Raw genomic sequence first — 21,640 nt, forward strand, 5'->3', positions numbered from 1 at the left:
TACAAATATGGTGCTCCGGGTTGAACATCTCCCCAGAACTCCTGTGTTCAATCTTAACCCCCAAAGGTGATGGTATTAGGAGGTGGGGCCTTTGGGAGGTGATTAGGTCACAAGGGCACCACTCTAACCCTTACAAAGTGTCCCCAGAGAGCCCCCTTGTCCCTTCCACCATGTGAGGACTGAGCGAGAAGATGGCTGTCTATGAACCAGGAAGCGAGTCTTCTCCAGACCCTACCCTGAATACGCCAGCATCTTGATCTTGGACGCCCAGCCTCCAGAATTGTGAGCGATAAACGTTTGTTGTTTATAAGCCCCCCAGCGTGTGGTACTCTGTGACAGCAACCTGACTGAGACCGTGGGCAAAGTTCTACTAAGACCATGGCCAACTAGGAAAGTCAGCTGAATGCTTGAGCGGTCCCTTCAATGTCATTTTATTTTCTTTTATGCAGACTGGTGGAAGAAAAGAAATCCCGTAGATTCTTCTGGAAATTGTCAAGATATTGGGAAGATGAATGAAAAACTTGCATAGATTGGGATGCCCACAGTTTGGACTTTCAAGGCCTAAAAGATGAAACAAAACAAAGCAAATGGGGCTTTTAGGATGAACACAATTGCCCTCTTGAGAAGGGGAGAGAGAGGCCTTCACAGTTGTGTAAGGTGGTCATTCCCAACTATGGCTGCGCATTGCAACCACCTAGGGAAGGTCTTTGAAACAAACTCTAAAAAAGTTAAGTATAACATAAATACAATAAAATACACACTTCTTAAGGGTCCGGCTTGGTGAATTTTCATGAGTGAGTCCTCCTGGCTGACCATAATAAAGAACGTTTCAGGCACCTCAGAAATCCTCTTCATATTCTCTCCCAGCCAATATCCTGGCCTCCCTGCGCCCACCTCCACAAGGGAAATTGCTATTCTGGTTTCTGACATCACAGAGAATAGCTTGGAAAGCTTTAAACAACGCCGATGCCTGGGCCCCACTGCGAAATATCTGGTCTCAGGAGCTGGGTGGCGCTCAGGCCTGCAGACCATGCAAAGGGCCAAGTGTTCTGGTGCGCAGTCAGGCTTGGGAATGACTCCCTGGCTTAAAGCTGAGTCCCATTCCCTACACGGCAGCAAGGGAGGCCCCCAACAAGGGGTGGAGGAGAAAAAGAGCACAAAGGACATTAAGGAGAAAAGTCAAAGACAGACACTCACGTGGCTTTTGCAGGATGGCTTGACGAACCCAAACTTCTGGGTGATCTGGTTGGTCCTGAACTCCTGCCACTTGCCGTCCACCAGGGTCTGGGCTCTGATCTCGTACTTCACCAAGCGCTCCGCTCTCAGGCTAACGGGGCCATGCTCACAGAGCAAGGACGGGAACCCCGAGTCAGTGTGCCTTACTCTCTGCAAAGAGGGTGATCCGCCTTAGGTGAAACTGAAAGCGGGGTGACCCAGAGTTAGCGACACCTGGTTCGTTGACTCTCCTGTACGATGTGTGCGGAGAGCAAGAGGGTATTCCCCCAGGGCCCCATTTCCTAACAGCTGCTACTGCTGAGTCAGCTCGCCACGGAGCCCTCACCATACAAAACCACTGGCTCACAGACTGGGGTTTGGTGAACCCAGAAAAATGCTTTTAGGTCAAGCTGCATTGAATTGGAAGTTCTTCACTATTGCTTGGCCCGAATTTAAAAACCAACATAGTATTCACATGAGCATTTCAATGGGCGTTGTTATAGGATTCATCTCTTCCATCCAGTAAAATCCATTATGTAGGGAAGTGCCTGAGTCACTGAAGACCAAGAACTGACGCAAGGAAGAGATCTGACTCACTCAAGGGCACGTAATGAGGTGGTGGCAAAGCTGGGGCTAAAACTCTCGTTTTCTTCACTCATGCATTTATCCACTCATCATACAAACATACATCCCCTGCATGCCGGGTACTATGATTAGTGGTGATAAGAAAAAGATGAATGAGATATGGTTTCTCAAGGAGCTTGATGTCTTAGAGACTTATAAAGCAAATCCTAAGTGGAACACAGTGGTCCCTGGTCACAGTTGTCATGGTCAATGTCATCATCATCACAGAGCGCTTTTTGTGTCAGGCCCCGTTCTATGGCCTTTGCACAAATTAACCCAGTAATACTGCCCACAGCCAAGTGAGGTAGGTCCTATTACCTTCTCCATCTTAAAGCTCAGGACACTGGACATAGGGAAGGAGAGGGTTCATCGGCTTGCCAAGGTCACGCAGCTCACCACACAGCTTGACTTCAACTCTCTGCTCTTAAACACAGTGCTCTTCCAAAAGTCTAGCAAGAGCACCGAGGCGAAGCCATCTGCCCTCCTGACTTCGCCAGTGTCCTGTCCACCGCCCTACTCTGCCTCTTTCAACAATTCCATTCCCTCTTCCCTTGTGGGCACTACGTGTTACCTCCATTGAAGAGGGGCCATCGGTAAAGGATCACCCACCACGTATGAACTGAAGATGAACTGAGCCCCAAATGTAGAGTCAGAGTCTAGAATTTAACCCCAGCTTTGTCAATAGAGGCCATACAAACATGAAGATGTGCAATTTGGAGATCTTCATCTGTTAAACAGGCCAACAACAGCAACCTCCCAAGGTTGTACCAGTCAAATGACATCACATTATATGAGCATGATTAGCACCAGGCTTACAACACGTTCCATGTTCATTATTAATGAATGATTAATCAATTATTATTGATTTAGTATGAATTGACTCTATCTGAGACACAGCTTTCCTGGGCTCTGTCCTTACCTGCATGTAAAAACTATAAGAGGTAGTATCATGTTTGATCCCCTTTATCTCAAAGAAGAATCCATATATGGCAATCATTTCTGAATGCGTTGTATACTCCTAAATTGGGAAGGATAAACAACAAAGTGACAGAGAAAAGAATCTTCAGTGTTCAACGGCAAGAGGACACAGTAAAACAAATTCTAGCTAAGACAAAAGTGACTAATTTGACAGCTGATTTAAAACACAACAGCAGGGGCGCCTGGGTGGCTCAGTCGTTAAGCGTCTGCCTTCGGCTCAGGTCATGATCCTAGGGTCCTGGGATCGAGCCCCGCATCGGGCTCCCTGCTCTGCGGGAAGCCTGCTTCCCCCTCTCCCACTCCCCCTACTTGTGTTCCCTCTCTCGCTGTCTCTCTCTGTCAAATAAATAAATAAATAAATCTTTAAAAAAATAAAAAATAAAATAAAAAAAATAAAACACAACAGCAATTTTAGCCTAGGAAGAGCCAAATTGTAGTGACTTCACAAATCCCCCAGGTTAGCACTCAGTGACATATTAACTGCTCTGTGCATCCTCTAGTGGGGAGAAGAACGAGTTAGGCATGTTCTTAGATGTTCAGGGGCTTGCGGACCTTTGGAACAAAGCATTTGCTCTAATTTGATGGGCATAAAAGACACTCCATACTCATGGTATTGCGAGGTGTCCTGACCCCTGCGGTCGGCGGTCTGTCTACTTAGGCAGGTCTCTGCAAGCAAGGGGGGAGACCCAGCCCATCCAGGCCTGACCCAGAGGGGAGTCTCTGATGATAGATTCAGAGCCCCAAGTCCCTGAAACACAAATTCTTTTGAGATCACTACTGGGGTGGCTTTTAAAAATGTCGGAGAACAGCAATTTCTTGGAGAACTGTGCCTTTTCAGGGAACCCAGGAAGAATGCAGCCACTGGTCCTGCATACTCCCCTGGTGACTGAGCCTTGCAGCCAAGCTCCCTGACCCCCTGCTGCTTGGATCTGGGGGACCCATCAAAATATCCACCCAGAATAGGTTCCCCCCGACGGGGCGCCTGGGTGGCTCAGTCGTTAAGCGTCTGCCTTCGGCTCAGGTCATGATCCCAGGGTCCTGGGATCGAGCCCCACCATCGGGCTCCCTGCTCAGCGGGAAGCCTGCTTCTCCCTCTCCCACTCCCCCTGCTTGTGTTCCCTCTCTCGCTGTCTCTTTCTCTGTCAAATAAATAAATAAAATCTTTAAAAAAAATAGGTTCCCCCTTGTAACCGTAAACAGGGTTGGAGTGGAATCTCTTCATCGAGCAGTTGGCAAGTCTTGATGTTTGTGGGGAAGAGAACAACCAGTTCATCCCAGTTTGCCCAAGCCTTTCTTGGTTTTAGAACAGAAAGCCCTGCATCCCAGGGAAACTCCTCCATCCCTATAAAACTAGGACAGTTGGTCCCCCTCAAGGAGAAATTTTGGATGTGCACACCATGTGAATGAACAGTCTGTCCCAGGTCCTGTCTTGTGAATTTCATTTCCTAGGATGTGGTGAACATGCAGAAGGAGACACGACAATTTCCTTTTCTGCCCTGGCCTTGCTAAGAGAGGTAAGAAGCGATTATACAAAGGTCCTTAACCAAGTGTGGAAGGGGACAATCCTTCCCCTTGCTTGGGCCCAGTGGTCCGTACCTGGTTAAAGAGCAGTCCGAATCTCATAGCCTGGGAGGTAAAATCTTTCACATGGACCATGTCGCCCCCACTCTCCAGCTGAAAGAGAAGCACACAAGCTCACCTGGATACATCTCTCACCATCTGTGTATCGGTTCACTGATCCCACAACCCCAAACCTGCTTGAAAAAGAGTTCTGTCTCTGGATCCCACACTCAGCCACTAATCCAGGCTGTAGTATTTGTTGAAGCCTACTGTGTGTGGTACTGTGCTCAGTGCTTTGAGAGGATGCAAAGGTGAGAATGAGAAACATGCCTGAGGAGTCTCACCGGGGAAATAAAATGTGTACATAAATAGCCTGATCACGATGCAGAGAATGATGATGGCCATAAAGTCACAAGCATGATCCCACATGGCAGGCTCAGGACACTGGCCGCAAGGGGCTAAAGGAAGGAGGTGGGCTGGGTCAGAAGAACAGAAATGGTTGGGAGGGGGGACTTCCTGAGGTGTCCAGCCCCAAGGACGGTCTCCGCCTCAACTCTGCTCTTAGAGCATAGATGTGAGTTACGTCCCACAGAGACTCGGTTCCATGGAGTCATTGTCTGCTGGGCAGCGACACTGGGCACTGTGGTTTGCACATTACAATAGGTATTTGTTGGGCTGAATTGAATTTTAACCAGTGACTCATAAATCCTCAGAACTCAAACACTGCCCTACTTCATCCCTAGAAATGCACGATTAGAAACACAAGAAGTACAGCAGTTCACATAGACAATTCACAAAGGGAGAAATGCCACATGGGAAAAATATTCATTAAATAGTAAATCTAGTAATAAAAGAAATGCATATTGAAAAACGAGATTTCATTGTTCACTTCTCAATTAACAAAAGTGATTCGAAATAAAAACACCCTACATCGCTGAGCATGTTCAAAGCGAAGCAAGCTCATTCATTACTGGGGGAAGAGTAACTTGGTCCTAAATGTTTAATATGTATCAAGAACAAAAATGAATATTCCTTTTTGGGCCAGTATTTTCTATTCTTGAGAATCTCCTATAAGAAAACAATTCTAAGTATGGTAAAATAAACTGTCACGTGCAAATATGTTTATCATACAGTCATTTATAATCGTTAACAATTAGGAACACCACGAATTGTCTACACTAAAGGAAAGGCAAAGAAGCATTGTTTATAGCAGATGCTCTTGGTGGAAGAGTTTGCAGCCAATAAAACACAATGAGATCTTAGCAGTGGTTGTCTCTGGGTGATGGGTCTGAGGGTAGGTCTTTTCTTTTTTTCAATTTCTCTGCATTTTAAAAATTTCCAATAACAAGCACCTGTTACATGTGTGTTTTGGGGGCTTGGTCAGGAGGGCGGTGTGGCCAGTGCTCCCGGACTCCATCTCAGGCTCCGGGTCAATAGTGTGCAATGCGCATGGCACCTGGGTTCCTCCTAACCTGGCCTCCTCCCCCTCTGGCCCTCCAGGCTTGGCTTTCCCCACCGCCCTGGAGGAGGAGCCAGAAACATCCCGACCTCAAAGGCCCAGAGGTTTCAAATGCAAAACACATCTCCAGAAAAAGCCAAGTCAGAAAAGCAATAAATTTCAATAATTGTTTCCTTGCTGAGCTGGCCACTCACTGCGTGGTAATGGTTGGCTGTAACCCGGATCAGCCAGGACTCTGGGAAGAAATTAATGTGCCTTAACTCCTCCAGATTTTTGCCTTGGAAGAAACACAAAGAGAACATTTTTATAGATGTATTCAGCACAGACCGGCAGAAGGCTAATTTATGGAGAGAAAAAGGAGGGGGCTGAGGGTTGAGGATTGGAGGGTCTAACCAGGGCCCCAGGGATCATAAGGTGCGTGGAGCCCAAAAGGGACAGCACCAAGCACTTTCCCCCAAAGTGTTTACAGCCCCCCGGCTGAAATCCTGCCCAAGAAGGGTGGGTTGGGGTCTGATCGTGGGTGTATTTGGGGTGTCTAGAAGCAACTTGGACAAAACTACCTGGGGTCCATCAACTATCCCCGGGTTTTAGAGTTACGCATTATGTCTGGATAATATCCTTTCATTTGCAAAGGTCTCCCTGGGGGGCCACCTGGGCAGCCCCAAACACACTCCCCAGTAGCTTCCTCCTCTTTCCAACTCACAGAGGCCTCAGCCAGGCCCAGTGCATGAGGCTGAGGAAGCCAGGTCTGGAGCACAGACCACAGGCTTCGCCCCAACGGCCGAGTGCTTGACCTGGAGGGGATGCTCCTCGAAGAGGGGGGCGCATGGCTAGATGACACTCACACAGCCCTTGGCAGGTGCACAGGCTTTCAGGATCCACAGGGCCCTTCATCCACTACTGTATTTCACGAAGCTCTGACTATCCCCCACTTTACAGACAAGGACACTGAGACCAGACAGGTTCGTGACTTTCCCAAAGTCACACAACTTGGAAGGGACAATGCCATCGCTCAGCCTATTCCTTTAAAAATGCCTACTGGGTCTTTCCCAAGAGTTGCTGGGGGCGGGGGCAGGTCCCCAACAGCCTTCCCAGGGGGCAGTCCCTTGGGCGGGGCTTACCTCTGATGATGCCGTGCAGACGCAGGCAAAGGAAGAGCGGCACCAAGCTCTGTCCTGTGTCCTGATCCAGAAAGGAATACTTCTTGGGGAAGCTTAGCAGAGGTGCAAAGAGGAACAAGAGATTCATAAAACTGCTTTCTAGAATTGGCGAGGGGTAGCGAAAGTCATGTCAAAGAGACTCGTGGTTTCACTAGCCAGGGGTAGATGGGGCTTGGTTCTCTCTGGACCCGTGAGGGGTGTGGAAGCAGAGGGTCGCTGAGGCAGCCCGGGCGAAGGTTGACCCCAGAGGTTATAATGAGACCCTGGTTCTAGCCCCCTTGCCATCCACCACGGAGCCGAGCAACACGGCAGGTGCACGGAGCGTACTTATGAAGTGACTGACGGTAATGAATTACTTTACAGAGGATTCTGAGATACATTTTCTCACTTGGGTCTCACAAACTTCTTGTGGGCCAGACAGGGCAGGTGTCATCAGCTCCATTTTACAGATGAAAAACAAAGGCTCAGTGAGGACTTGAACCCAGGACTTCGGATTCCTCCTCTCCACAGGCTGCCCTTTCAATAGTGGCCAATGTAGGCCCTTCAAAGGTGCTTTCTGGCAGGATTAAAACGAAGGAATGTGGGTAACAAGTTCTAGTAGCTGTTTCCCAATCACACCTTCAGCGGTTACTGCCCATATTCAACGCCAGTTAATTTCCACACGTGGCTGAGGTCAGGGCTGGGTTGAGATCAGATTCCTTTTGAGAACACACATACATGTAGACACACACCCACCACTCTTGTTTTGAAACAACTTGTTTCATTAAAGTGTCACTTTTCACCAATGGGGACTACGAGGGTAATTTTTCCAAGTCCCTTTGAAAACGCAAAGTCATTCCCTCAAGGCAAATCCGTATGAGACCAGCCAAGGGCTCTTGTAGATTATTTTTCCATGAATCAGGAGTGATGTCCAAATCACACCCTGTCTCAGCCAGACTGAATGCACCTCTGGCCCTGCGTCCTGCCTCTGCTGGGGGTGCCCGCCAGCCTGCTGAGGACCATTTGCTTTCAAATGGGAATTCTTGGGACTCTCTGTGTGAGTGGTCCCAGGAGATAGTTTAGGGATGGTGAGGCGTTGTGGGAGGGGAGAGGGACACCACGACAAATGAGTTGATTCAATCCAATGATTATTAATTAGAATCCACTGGGTGCCAGTCTCCGGGAGTGGACAGATCAGGCATAAAGGAAGGAAGGCTGATACTTTCAGGAATGCAGTATCCTATTGATCTTGGAATCAGCCCTCCACTACCCGGAGCAGGTGGAGCTGGGCTAGTGTGGGCCATGCCGGGGCCCCAAGAACACGATATCTTAGCCTCCTTCCCTGCCTCTCTCTCACCATTTAACGAAGGAACAAGCTAGGTGCCATCACGCAGGGTGCAGGTGTCAAGGAGGGAATGCTCTGGGGAATGAGCCAGAACCCTCGGCAAGGGCCCACACAGCCCAGCACTGTCGAGAAAGGAGCACCTGCTGGAGCTGTAGGTTATAGACAGTTTCAGTTCAGAAGGGAAAGGACAGTAAGAGGACAGCACTTCTGTGACTCGGAAGCCCCCGGGCACCAACTCTGCAGCTTGGTGGGAAGGCTGCTGGGAGAGGAAACCAAGGCCCCTGAGTCTCCCTGGGATTGCTGCTCAGACCCGACAGCCCATCAGCCAGGAGCTCTCTGGACAGACCGCCTCTCTCCGAGGATTTGGGGAAGAGCTCTGTTGAGACACGTGATTGAACTTTAAGATCCCTCTGGATCACAGGGACGTGGCAATGGTGGCAGCTGACTTGCGAGGTCATGAAGCTGCTCATCCATTGTCCAGCCACGCCTCGGCAAGCTTAGCCCTGGAGTCAAGACACAGCAGGTTCTAGTCCCGGGCCGGCTGGCCATCAGTCACGTGCCTGAGCCTCCCTGAGCTCTGATCTCCTTCCTGTCACGTGGGGACAACGGCCACGTGTGCCTCTATGGGTAGCTGGGAAGAGTAAAGGTGATGGTGCTGGGCACAGTACACCAGCAAGGACTCCCCACCTCGTGATGACCGCCACAGTCCTCTCGTCCCTGGGAAAGGGACCTGGACTCAAGCCAGCTAAGTGCATGGCGTTCATGATCACTGCCACCCTCTAAATGGTCCAAGCCAGGGGCCACCTCAGAGGAAGAAAGTGGTGGCCTCCGCTACTGATTTTCTAAAATCTGACAGCATAAGCATCAGAGGGCTGTGGTCCAACACCTGGAACCGGGCCGCACAGCCCCGCCCCTGGAGCCCGGTGAGGTCGACCGTCGCCGAGCCAGGACTGTCCCCAGGCCTCCTGAGAACAGCCCCGTGCGTTTTCCCCTCCCCTGGCTCCTCTGCACTGTCTGGAGGCAAAGGCGCCTACTATCTCGGGCTCAACCCTGAGTGCATTCACCCCACTTGACACAAAGTGAGAGGAAGCTGACCTCACTGGGGGCCTCTGTGCACGGGTCTGCCGGCGGGACTGGATGCTAGCATGACTTCGCCTGGAGCTCAGTGCTGTGTGTGCCAAGATCTCTCTGGGCTTAGCACCGACTGCTCTGGGGCAAGCTTCAGGCCATGGTGTCTGCCTCTTCGAGCTCTTCAAGAAAGCCTTGGGTCACGAGCCCTTCGGGAAGGACAGTTCATAGGCCTTGAGACTGGAAGACACACCCAGGTTGGCTCCGGGCTCTGCTTTCAAGGGCCCGGGGACAAATCCCCCACAGACTTCCTGAAAGGCAGTGCCCAGGACGAGTGTCCCTCTGACTGGGACAGGTTGTGATCGTAAAGCTGCTCTTCACCACAGTCTTCTCACTTCCCCCATCCCGTCACATGTCGGTCATTTACCCTTCCTGTGAGCCTCTGACTCAGGGCCCCATTGCCCCCGGACTTCAGATTTTAGCCTTAAAATACACACTTCAGAATTCTGACACATGACACTCCACGGATGAGCCTTGAGGACTTTATATTGAGAGAAATAAGCCCAACACAAAAGAATGAATACCATGCGATTCGACTACACGAGGTCCCTAGGGTAGTGGGATTCACAGAGAAGCAGAGCGGTGGGTCCTGGGGCAGGGGGATGGCTAGCCCTTAATTACTGAAGGGATACAGGGTTTCTGTTTGGAAAGATAAAAACATTCTGGAGATGGAAGGAGGTGTTGGTTGCACAACAGTGTGAGGTATTTTTTTACTGCCACTGAACTGAACACATAAAAATGGTTAAAATGGTCAATTTTATGTTCTGCATATTTTACCACAATAAAAAAGGAGGAGGATTAAAACATCACTTCATTTCTATGAACAATACATGAAATAATAGTTTATATTTTAAGGGGAAGTTTGAAAAAAAAAAGTTGCACACTTTGGAGCAAAAACTCATGATGAGAATGGAACACGGCTTTTTTCAAAACGTAACTCGGTATAGACCTGGGCACCTTCAGCCAGCCAGGAGCCAGGACCCGGGCCGCCGTCTGCTAACGTACCTCTTATTTACCGAATGCATTGTCTGTCTCTGCTTCTGAGGTGGTAAATGCCACAGAGATGGGGCTCGGCATCTGTTTTGTTTGCTCACCTACTCTCGGCTCCTCTTGCAAGGCCTGGCGCTCAGCGGTCTTGCAATATGTTGAGTGAATGAAAGGGGTGAGGAGCTGGCCCCACCAACGTGGCAGCCTCCATCCTGCCCTCCCTTCCCTCCACTTGCCCACAGTGTCTCTTCGAGGAACGCCAGCTATCCCCGTCCCCAGCGCACGCATGTGCACACACGTACACACACGCATGTGCACACAGACCAGGCTATTGCAAGCTGATTTTCCTGGGCTTTATGGGGTCCCACCTGCTGTTCTTGCCTGCTTATTTGCCAGGCCAACTCCTGTCAGATATTCACTGAGACCCTGTTCGATGTCTTGACAACCCCAAGTTGGTCTTGACCTTTGCCCAAAGGCAGAACTGGTTCTAGAAATCCCGTGTAACGGTCATCTTCTCTGCCCTTTGTAAGGATCTCCTGCATCGGACACTTTACAACCCTTGGGCTCCTACCACGTCTCTACTCTTATTGAAGAAGACACGCTGGGGCTACCCAGTTTGGGTGGAAAGCCAAGAAGCCACAGGAGGGAAGTGAAAACTTAGCAAAGCATAGGGATCAATAATATTTAGGGACTTTGAAAACAAAGGAGATTCAGCTTCCAGAAAGCCAAACTCTAGGGGAGCAGGGACAGTGTGGTCAGAGCAAGAGAAGAAATAAAAAAGGCAAGAAACACCGAAGTCCGGTCATGAGAAGCCCTGTTGCCCCCAAATACATCCACCTCCCTGCACAGGGCTTGGCTATCTGAGACAGAACCATTTAATGGCTCCCATGTTGTTTCAAAATGAATGTTCTGGTTAAGAGATCAGAGTTGTCACACCAGGGGTGCCCAGTTTCATGATGACTCTGTGGCCACATCTGCAAATGCCACTTATTAATCACAATAGACACATGGCTTCTGGCTGCCCTGTCACACAGCGTCACAAAGCATGTCCTTGGAGACATCGGCAGGCTCAGGCGTCAGGGATGTGGGGTGTGGTGGGGTGGCTCCCCTCACAGGGCATGGGGGGAGCATAGTGTTGGGTTTGTCAGGCCAGTGCCCACTCACACGGTCAGCATGTGCTCTTGTTCTCTCTGCAAAGAGAGAAGCTCAGAGGAGGAATCTGTCCAGTAGGCAGGTGAGATCTGGGAGGGCTTCCTGGAGGAGTCCTTGGCCCGTGCTGTAAAGATTGGGTCAGATTGGGATAGGGCCGAGGAAGGAGGGGAGACTCAGCTGCAGTGCTCACGGACATCTGGGAGTTGGGATCATGTGGAAATTGGCTTTACTGGCGGGGTTCAGTGACCTCCTTCTGGAGAGATTGTAAGCCCACTGCTGGGACCCATCCTCGTGTCGGAGAGGGGTCCATTTAGTGATTAATCAATCTGTTAAGGATTAGAATTACAGGTCTATTCATGACTTTCCCTCAACCCAGAGAATCTCGAAATAGAAGATCAGGGAGACCCAGGTCAGCCCCTACTCCACCACCACGTTGCTGAAGGATCCTGAGCACGCCCCTTGCCTTCCCCGGCCATCTGTCCCTGGACGGAGTTTACGGATGCTCCGTTGAGTGAAAGGGAAGGCAGACCTTAAAACATGTGTACTGTAAGATTCTATTTATACAAAGTTCAAAAGCAGCCAAGACATCTTGAAAGGAAAGGAAGCCAGGATGTTGTTTGCCTTTTTCTGGGAACGGTGGGGACTGAGATAAGACCCTTTCGGCGGCTGGCCGGGTCTGTCTCTGGGGCCGGGTGCCGCGCACACAGCTGTGAGCGCTTTGTGGAAATCCACTTCAGCTTTGGGAACTTGTCAGTGTGTATTTTATACTTTGATTAAAAATGTGCTTTTAAAAAAGTGAAAAGGGGGTGCCTGAGTGGCTCAGTTGGTTAAGCGTCTGCCTTCGGCTCAGGTCATGGTCCCGGGGTCCTGGGACCGAGCCCCGCATCGGGCTCCCTGCTCGGCGGGAGGCCTGCTTCTCCCTCCCCCACTCCCCCTGCTTGTGTTCCCGCTCTCGCTGTGTGTCTCTGTCAAATAAATAAATAAAATCTTTAAAAAAATAAAAAATAAAAATAAAGTGAAAAGTTTCCCTGCCTCTGGCTTTACTCCAACTGAGGAGCCTTTACAGCTTTCCTGGACTTCTCAGACTGCTAACTGGAAAGAAAAGGTGACTTTTCCTCTGTGGACAGAGGCAACAGCTTTGTTTACCTTTTTTGTTTTGTTTTGTTTTTCCTACAAGGAAATGTTAAATTTAATTCTGGCCAGCCCATTTGTTTTTCTAAATTAACCATTGCCAGAAAACAGACTGTGGGTGCTGAGCGGTGTGTGTGTATGTGTATGAGTGTTCCCTTCCTATAATATTATACTTAGCAATGAAAATAAGTTGGAAGATGTTCATACATATCTAGCTAGGCAGAGAAACTTCCTCTTCATCTTTCCATCAGTGCCCCTGGCATAGAGTGCGTGTTCAGTAATTATGTGTTGAATGAATAAAAAATTGAAAGATCAATTAATAAAAGGAAATGGGAGAATAAGAAAGGCTTGGACCTGTGTCTTTATTTGCAGGCACTATTCAAATACCTGGCCTCCTGGCTTGTTTTCTGGACATTGCTAAGACAGATCAGAAAAGGGGCATCTGGTCTATTTTTACACAATTACTGCTCCAAGCCCTCTGACGTGGAGGCTGGGCCGACTGACCCGAGACCCTGCCCTGCTGCAGGTCAGCCCCGGGGATCCTCAGGACAGGATGGCCAATACGGAGCAAGGGCACCACCACCACCCACTGCCATGTCTGGGGTAGACCCACCAAGACGTAATTTCTCCCTGAGCCTAAGGAAAGCCTGGGAACTTTCCTTGTCTAGAACACCAAATGGGCGCCCGCCCTCAGTCACCTGCCCGGGAGCCCTGTTACTTCTAGTTGCTATAGACAAGGCATTCTCTGAATTTTGCATCAGCATACGAAGACCCGCTTCTGTGAGCGGAACCAAGTTACACGGGAACGACTAATGGGAACTCATCATTCAGTAAGCCCTTCCGTGCATAGCACAGTGCCGGGAAGCTAGGAGTGAAGTAAAGGCCCACACGCCCTTCCTTCAAGCTGCTCATGATGTTCCTGGGGAGGCAGGATGTAGGTGCACACCACGTGGTTGTAGGGACTGGTTACAGAGGCTTTCCGGGGAGGCCCCGCCATGGACAGACGGGCAGAGGGGGGCAGAGCGGGCTGGGGTCAGGTAAGCAGAAGCAGTGAGTGCTGATCACCGAGGTTAAGGAGTCTGGGGCCTCCGGGAACATGCACTGGGGAGGTGGAGGCCATTGACGAGGGAGAACCTTAAAGGTGCCACTGTTCTGGGGCAGAAGAACTGGGATGGGAGGAGAACCACCCACAATCCTAAAAATGGGCTCATGGTCCTCAAGGTTGGGGGTGGGCCTAGGCGACTGCTGGGGAAGGGCACCGAGGCCCAGACGGTCTGTCTCTTCTCCCGGGGTGGAGGGGCACGAAGCTTGCTGGAGGGGAGCTGGAGGGAAGGTAGGCCCGCGGGCCGCTGGGAGTCTCTCCTGCGCTGAGGTTGGAGTACACGGGCCCAGGTAGGAGGTATGGACACCAAATGGAAACTCACAAGTGGTTTCCAACCAGGAGCAAGGTGGCATCGGGGGCTTGGGAAAGGCCATGGAGGGGAATGTGGGCTCAAAATGGAACCAGGGTAGATGGGAGAGAAATGGAAAAGCTAATGATGGCAGGGAGGAGTCTCAGGGCCCCAGCTCAGGAAAACCGAGGATACCCCACTCTCAGCAGAGGGGGCTACACACCTGAGAGCCTCATTCCCACTGTTTCTCCCACATTAAAAACACAGTTTCCACATCCCAGCTCATTTCCTACCTCCTGGTTCTAAGACGTTTCCAGTACGAATGCTAACTTGGAGCCAAATAGCAAGTTTTCCTGGTGCGTGTGATTCATAGGAAAAAGTCTCTTGGGCTATTAAAAGGGAGGGGCGTGGTTTAAGCATTTGCGTTCAAAGCAAATTATATAGAAACTAAGCAAAGTGCATGTCATTCTGGCACTGAATACTGCTTTCCCCAAATAATGAGGCAGGAAAAATGAGCTCTGTAGTTAACATGGTGCGCAGATGTTCCAGAAAAGGATTAAATGCTTCAGAACAATGCAAATGAAACCTGGCTTAAACAGGTCAATCCACTGATGAATATGTGGAAGATGTGTTTATCTGTGAAACTCACATGTGCACGAGAAACGGAGCCTCTTGGCTTCCCTGAACACACCTTATCGTGCCTGGAAGCCCCATTCCTGCTGAGGTTGGGGGGAAGGTGCATCAACCTAACAACAAAGGTCATGCCTGACTTCCTCCAGGCAGATCCTCTGAGGACCGCCTGGGACTGTCTTTGGCGACAGGGCCACCACACTCCACAGCCAGCCTGCGTGACGGGAGCGAATTTACAAAGTATTAATTGAGGCCAGAGAGCCCGTAAACTACCAATTTCACCCTCCCCCCGACCCTGCTCCCTGCCCTCAAGCTGCCACAGCTGTGGAGCTAATGGGGGGCACTCTTGATTGAACAGATAGAAAACTCCCACAGCAGAGAGTGGACCAGGGAGGGGAGGATGCCCTGCAAGTCCTCAGCTAACAATAACACTGAACCTAGAGGCAGCCTCAGAATCTTTCTGAACACAGCGTCCAGGGAGCTATTACTGAACCAGCTGGAGCGGGCACAAGAGAGGAATCCTATCGGCCGTTCTAGGAACCGGCAGCAAAGTGTCTTGGGATTCAGCAGGCCTGCGTTCAAGTCAGACCCCATCACTTGCATAATCTCTGACAGATAGTTCATCTCCACCTTGAGTTTCTTCATCTGTAAAATGGGAATGAAACCAGCCCCAGAGTCTTATGAGATTACAAATAGAAAATGCTTATCAGAATTACTGCACTTAGTACGCATAATTAAATGGTGTCCATTAAACTGAAATTATTATTTTTCACTGAACTTTTGAGATCTAGAATTTCTAGAATTCATAAGTTTAGAGGGTATAAGAAACTGAGCTAATTCCATGAAACCTTTGTGCATTCAAATGCTTTTCCATTTGTTTAGAACATTCAGAATGTCATACGCTACCGTGAAACATAAGTGAGTACGACCTGGTCTCATCTAGATACATTTTAAACATGATGTTTTGAAGGTCAGTGTGGTTTGGTAATAATAAATTTTGCTGAATAAAAGGAGTACTTTGTGCATCATGTCTCTTACTGGACAGAACAAGTGGACAGAAGCACATGGTTATCTCAAATTATAACACCTACATATTCTTCACGTTTTCAAGTAATCCAGTGTCTCCAAGGTATCCCATAATCTTAAGTCCCATAAAGAAAATTGCATTCTGTGCACTCTGGATGGTGCTATGAAAAATCACATCATTGATGCTTTTCCTCCAGGATGTTATGAGTAAAAAACCAATGTATGTGCATTTCACCAATCTGCACTAAGTTATGTTACCTGTTAAAAAATGCCAGCACAGTTTCATGCACCGGAACCGTCTGGACTTTGTGGTTCAGTTGCAAGAAGACCCACAAAAGTAGCGTTTTCAGAAGGTGAAACTCGTTAAAAGTGAACAACCTGGCCGAAATAAAAGAGAAGAAATTTTAGGAATAGCAACAACTCCCGCCATTTTTAAGAAAAAACAAAAAGTTAAGAGTTTAGGAATGAGGCAACACCACCCCTGAGTCTGTAGGTCACTTCAGACAGATGTTAAATGATGTTCTCAAGGTCATGGGAGCCGGTGAACGGCGGAGCTGGGATGTGCCCTCAGCAGCCTGACCCCCACCCGCTGCACTGCCAAAGAAACGGGCAGCTTTAATGAGACAGGTGCGCCCGAGACGTTCTCATCTGTTCTTTCATTTAATTCCGTACAACAATCCTGCAAAGTTGGGATATACTCCTTACTCTTACAGATACATAAATTCAGACTGACCCCACGTTTATTTAAAATTTTAATATTTTGTTCGTCGTGGTTTTTTGCATTAATTTTGATTTTAAAACATTGCACCGCAATATACTTATCTCAGCAGCTGAGGTCTTTTGGTGCCCCCCTTAAATTTTGCACCTGAGGTAAATGCGTCAATCCTCACCTCCTAGTCCCAGCTGCGACTGAGGGCAAAACACCTTAGTAAGTCCGCAGGATTCTGGGGGCAGAGCTGGGCGTGGGTCAGTGCAGCCCCAGGCTGGCTATGGGGCCTCCTGCAGGCTGCTTGGTGGCCCCACAGGCCCAGCTCCCTCATCCGTAGATAGTGGTGATAGAAGATGCTAGAAACTACGTGAGCGGCACAGATTCCTGTCCCTGCTCTAACAAACTGCCATGAACCAAGTGGCTTAAAACAACACACATTTATTATCTTATAGTTCTGGAGGTCAGAAGAACAAAACGGATCTCACTGGGCTAGGATCAAGGTGTGGACCGCATTCTTTCTGGAGGCTCTACGGAGAATCATTTCTTTGCTTTTTCCAGCTTCTAGAGGCTACTCACATCCCGCAGCTTGTGGCCCCTTGCTCCAACCTCAGGCCAGCAGCACAGCACCTTCCCATTTCTTTCAGGCTCTTGACCTTCCTGCCTCTGTCTTCCAGGTGCAAGGATCCTTGGGATTATTATTGGGCCCATCTGGGTGATCCAGCAACCCTCCCCAGCTCAAGGTCATCCACCTGCGACCTTCTTGCCCCTTTGCCATGCAACCTAACATAGTCACAGGCTCTGGCTGGGACGTCACTATCGAGCTGATGGCACACACGGGTCATTAGCGCAGTGCCTGGCACGGAGGCGCGTGCTAGCGAACGGCAGGTCTGCCTCCTAAGGGGCAGGGCTGGGTCCTGGCTGCAGAGCCCACACTCCGCCCACAGTGGTGTGAGACTTCTTATCCAGAAACAAGTGGTGAGAAAGAGCAAGTGTCACCCCCCACAACGTCAACTCTGTAAAGTAAGGAGGTCTCCCAAAGAGCTTCTCTAAAGCCTCCAACAACTTGACTATCTAACAGGTCATTTCAACATGTCTTAAACCCCTGGATGTTTCCCATCTTGAGCACGGGGACGGCGCGCTGGCTTCCAAACCTCTCATAGCCGCTGCACCCACCACTTTGAGTGGTCTTGGTGGGTGGGACCCAAGCTAAGTGGTGACTCTAAAGGGAAGTGGAAATGTCACCCACCCACCTTTCACACTATTTCTGGCCACAGGAGAATGTCTTTTTGCTCTTATTTGTTTTTAGGCCACCTACAGATGCATGGGCTTTGACGCTGGCTAGACGGGACCAAATTTGTCACTGTCTGGGCCATGATGGTGAGAATGATGGGGGATGTCACAGAGCCACTTAGGATATGATGTGCCCACATAGAACTCCACCAGGACACCAACCAGCTCTGGCTGGGGAGCTACGTGACTCCTGGTGCAAAATCCAAGCCCCAGGTCCCCAAGCCCCGAGGAGCAGGCAGCAACATGGGAGGAGTCACTGGGGCTCCATGAATCAGGGTCCTGGTTTTACTTTTATTATGATGAGTAACTGTTCAAATAAAGCCCCCTGTCTTTAAAGATTTATTTATTTATTTGAGAGAAAGAGAGAGAGCGTGTGCATGCATAGTGGGGGAAGGGCAGAGGGAGAGGAAGAGAGAATCTTAAGCCAACTCCGCACTGAGCATGGAGTCTGATGTGGGGCTCGATCTCAAGACCCTGAGATCACGACCTGAGCCGAAAACAAGAGTTGGATTCTTAACTGACTGAGCCACTGGAGGTGCCCCAAGCCCTCTGTCCTTAGGCTAAGTACTGGTACCCTAAAGTACTGGTTCCTGCTGAGGACATTCAAACATATTTTCATTTACTTAGGAGCTCTGACGGCCTCACAGAACCCACAGAGATCCTGAACTTCCCTCCCACACAGGTGAACGTCTGGACTGTTCTATCTGCGTTTACTGGTGCTCACTAGTAGCCGTTGGGAGGTAACTGGTATTTGTTCTTTAAGAGAAAAGTGTTAACAAGACAGTTTGTCTTTTTTTTTTTTTTTAGAAAATTATACATAAGTAATAAAGGCCCCCGTTTGAGTACAGACTAGAGAGAAAGCAGTATCAGTGCAAACAAGAAAGCATGCCCAAGGGTGCCCACGGCAGTACTGATGGCCCCAACAAAAAATGAAGCAAAATAAAACAAAAGGCCATTAGGAAGGGAATGAAAAATTGCTATCTGTTCATTCACTGGAACCCTGTACAACATCAAATTTAAAATGCTAATTAGATATGTAAGTATGAACATGGAGAGAACACATCACATTATGTCAGTAAATAAAGTAAGCTGCAGAACATTGCAGTCACCATGAGAACACTGATTTGAAGTTTAAGCTTTTACGAAACGATATTACACATTATTTATGGACACGCATATATGTAGTAAGAATATAACCACATGGATTGGGCTCATGCAGGCCCACGACAATGGTCTGATTGTCTTTAGGGAGGGAGGGAGGCCAAGAGGATGCTGGGGAGGGAGCATGGTTGATTTCTGCTTTATTGGTAATGTTTTCTTTCTTATGACAAAATGTCATTGTTCATTTTGGGAGGTGGGTCCAATTGTGTTTTCTATTCTCCTCCTACCTTTAAAATTTTTTTACAATAAAAACTAACCATCAATATCCTTATTGATCTTGATTATCAATAGGGAAAAATGAGGCCTCGTGCAGAGCACAGCAGTGGCCTGGGCCGGTAAACACCTGGGGCTTTGAGGTCACTCAGACCTGTGTTCAAATCCCAACTCTCATGCTGCACGCAGGGAATCTGAGCCAATCCTTTCATTTCCCAAAACCTCCATTCCACACGTGAAAACACAGGTAACAGTACCCACCTCACTGGGTGGCTGGAGGAGTTAGGCTGATAACCCACTCAAAGTATCCTGTATACCACAAGTGCTCAATAGTTGGTGGATGGTGTTGCCATTAGCCAGAGAAGCATCAGCTTGAGGAACTGTTATGTTGGAGAGCCATGCCCCACGGTGCTCCAGATGTGGGACAGGCCTGCCGTGGAGGACAGGGTTGGCTTCTCCTGGGAACTCCTGAGCCCTCAAGCCAGACGGTGTCATGGGCAGGAAGCCCGGGAGAAGTGGGCAGAGCCTGGGTTTAGGGCAGTTTCCTGTGCAGATAGGAACTGGATAGCTGATGGAGTTTTCCACTTCTCCTAAGTCTACCAGGAGCTTGGCTTCCAGAAAAGCAGAACTTGGAATGCAGCTTTCATAGTATTAGAGTTCACGGACCAGGGTAACCTAGTGGTGACCTCTAAAGAGAGACTTAACTGGCAACCCAAGGCCCAGGCAAAGAAATAAAAACCCAGAGGCCCCGGAGGTCAGGAAAATTGTATTTTAGGCGACGCTGCTTATGAAACCCAAAGGAAGATGAGGTCAAAGGGCTTCAGAAAGGGAAGGTGAATGGCCCAGAAGCTGAAGCATCGGCTGAGATGGACGTTGTTCCCATGAGGCTTAGAGACCCAAACACCATGACCACAAGCCGGGGGACGGGCCACTGTCTACACTAAGTGGGCCCGGGGGAGGTGCCATCCCTGACCCCTCATGGGCTGGTACTGCCACCCAGCCGCTCTGGGGCCATGTGACTTGCCAGGACAACCCAGTCCTAGCAGAGTCCTGGTTGCTGGGCAGCGTGGCCTCCAGAGCAAATGAAGAGACGGTGCAGCGTGGAGGGTGGGAGACTGGACTTTGGAGCCTGAGCCCTGGGCTTGAGCCCAGCCCTGCCTTTTATTATCCCTCTTATCTTAGGGACAGTAACTGTACTGTATGTCACACAGGGCTGCGGGGGCTTGGAAGGGACAGTGCACAGAGCAAGGCACATACCCCAAAGTGCTCGATAAACATGAACGCATCCAAAGGTTTGTTCTTTTTTTTTTTTTTTTAAGATTTTATTTATTAATTTGACAGAGAGAGACACAGTGAGAGAGGGAACACAAGCAGGGGGGGAGGGAGAAGCAGGCTTCCCGCCGAGCAGGGAGCCCGATGTGGGGCTCGATCCCAGGACCCTGGGATCACGACCTGAGCCGAAGGCAGACGCTTAACGACTGAGCCACCCGGGTGCCCCCAAAGGTTTGTTCTTAATCAGCTGCGGTCCAAGGTGCCAGATCCACCAGCCGATGAGCGTGCCCAGGTAAGGAGCCTGAGCCTGGGTAAATGTCTCACAACCCTACCAGGCGCCGGGTATGGCTGAGGCCCGTCTTCCAGCACCTTCTGTTCCCCACCTCCCTCCAGATTCAAAGCAGGTGGCCGCTGGACATCACCAGGGCGGCCGAGGAGAATCTGCCTCAGGGGATGTGAACTTGAGGTCTGGGCGCAGTCGGCCTGGTGTCTCCAAAGCACACAAGCTGATGACGTGCTCGAGGTCATGCAGGGCTCTTCCCTCCTACTGCTGGGACGGCTCTGGACTGGCGTAGACATCTCCCGGGGCGGGGCCGGAGGAGCAGGACCCCATTCCCACATCAGTCATGTCTCCCCAAGTTTGTGCGTCTAGACGCTTGACGTGGAATGTACTTGACCTCTTTCCCTGGCTCATGTACGTTTTGTAAGGCCCATTCCATCACCGGGGTTCTGGCTGTGGTCAGAAAATTTTTCCCTTTTCTTGGTTAAATGCTACCAGGGTGCGACAGCTCAGTCTTTCCAAGGGAGGGACAGCATTAGGAAAAGTCTAAGGGATGCCATGTTTATCTTTTCTTCAACGGTTGCGTAACCTTTGCTCTGCTGGAGGGTGGGGGAGGGCACATGTGGGGAAAAGCAGCAGGGAGTGGGGCAGAACGACACCAGGAGCCCACCCAGGGCCCCTCGGGGTGCTCCCGGGCTGGGGTTCCCGAGGTCCACCTGATAATACAGTCTCCCTCAACACCAGAACTCTGTTCTAGCAACCTCCTTTCTCTTTAAGTGTGAGGGCATTGCAAGCCACTCAGTAAATTCAAATCAACAGTGGAATGAATCTGTCCAGATCTAATTTCTGAAATCAGAATGCCTTCCATCCCATAAGCATGAGTAAACATTTCATCTCTAATATACAGCTAAAATATTTAGAATTTACTTCTCGCTTTTGAAATTCACCCT

At 49.6% G+C, this 21,640-nt stretch overlaps 1 protein-coding gene across 1 annotated transcript in view; it reads right to left on the minus strand.

The window, feature by feature from the left end:
• Positions 1-492: 492 nt before the first annotated feature.
• Positions 493-21,640, minus strand: part of BTBD16 (BTB domain containing 16) — a 42,985-nt gene continuing 21,837 nt past the window's right edge. Inside the window, exons 11-17 of the mRNA XM_078076905.1 lie at positions 16,024-16,143; positions 6,958-7,049; positions 6,031-6,113; positions 4,414-4,491; positions 2,759-2,857; positions 1,198-1,386; positions 493-561 (exon numbers count right to left, since the gene is read on the minus strand). Of these exons, the coding sequence (XP_077933031.1) occupies positions 493-561; positions 1,198-1,386; positions 2,759-2,857; positions 4,414-4,491; positions 6,031-6,113; positions 6,958-7,049; positions 16,024-16,143 (730 nt within the window). The remainder of the gene's footprint in view (positions 562-1,197; positions 1,387-2,758; positions 2,858-4,413; positions 4,492-6,030; positions 6,114-6,957; positions 7,050-16,023; positions 16,144-21,640) is intronic.

Source organism: Halichoerus grypus, chromosome 7 (assembly GCF_964656455.1).
Source record: "Halichoerus grypus chromosome 7, mHalGry1.hap1.1, whole genome shotgun sequence".
In the NCBI taxonomy this organism is placed as follows: Eukaryota; Metazoa; Chordata; class Mammalia; order Carnivora; family Phocidae; genus Halichoerus; species Halichoerus grypus.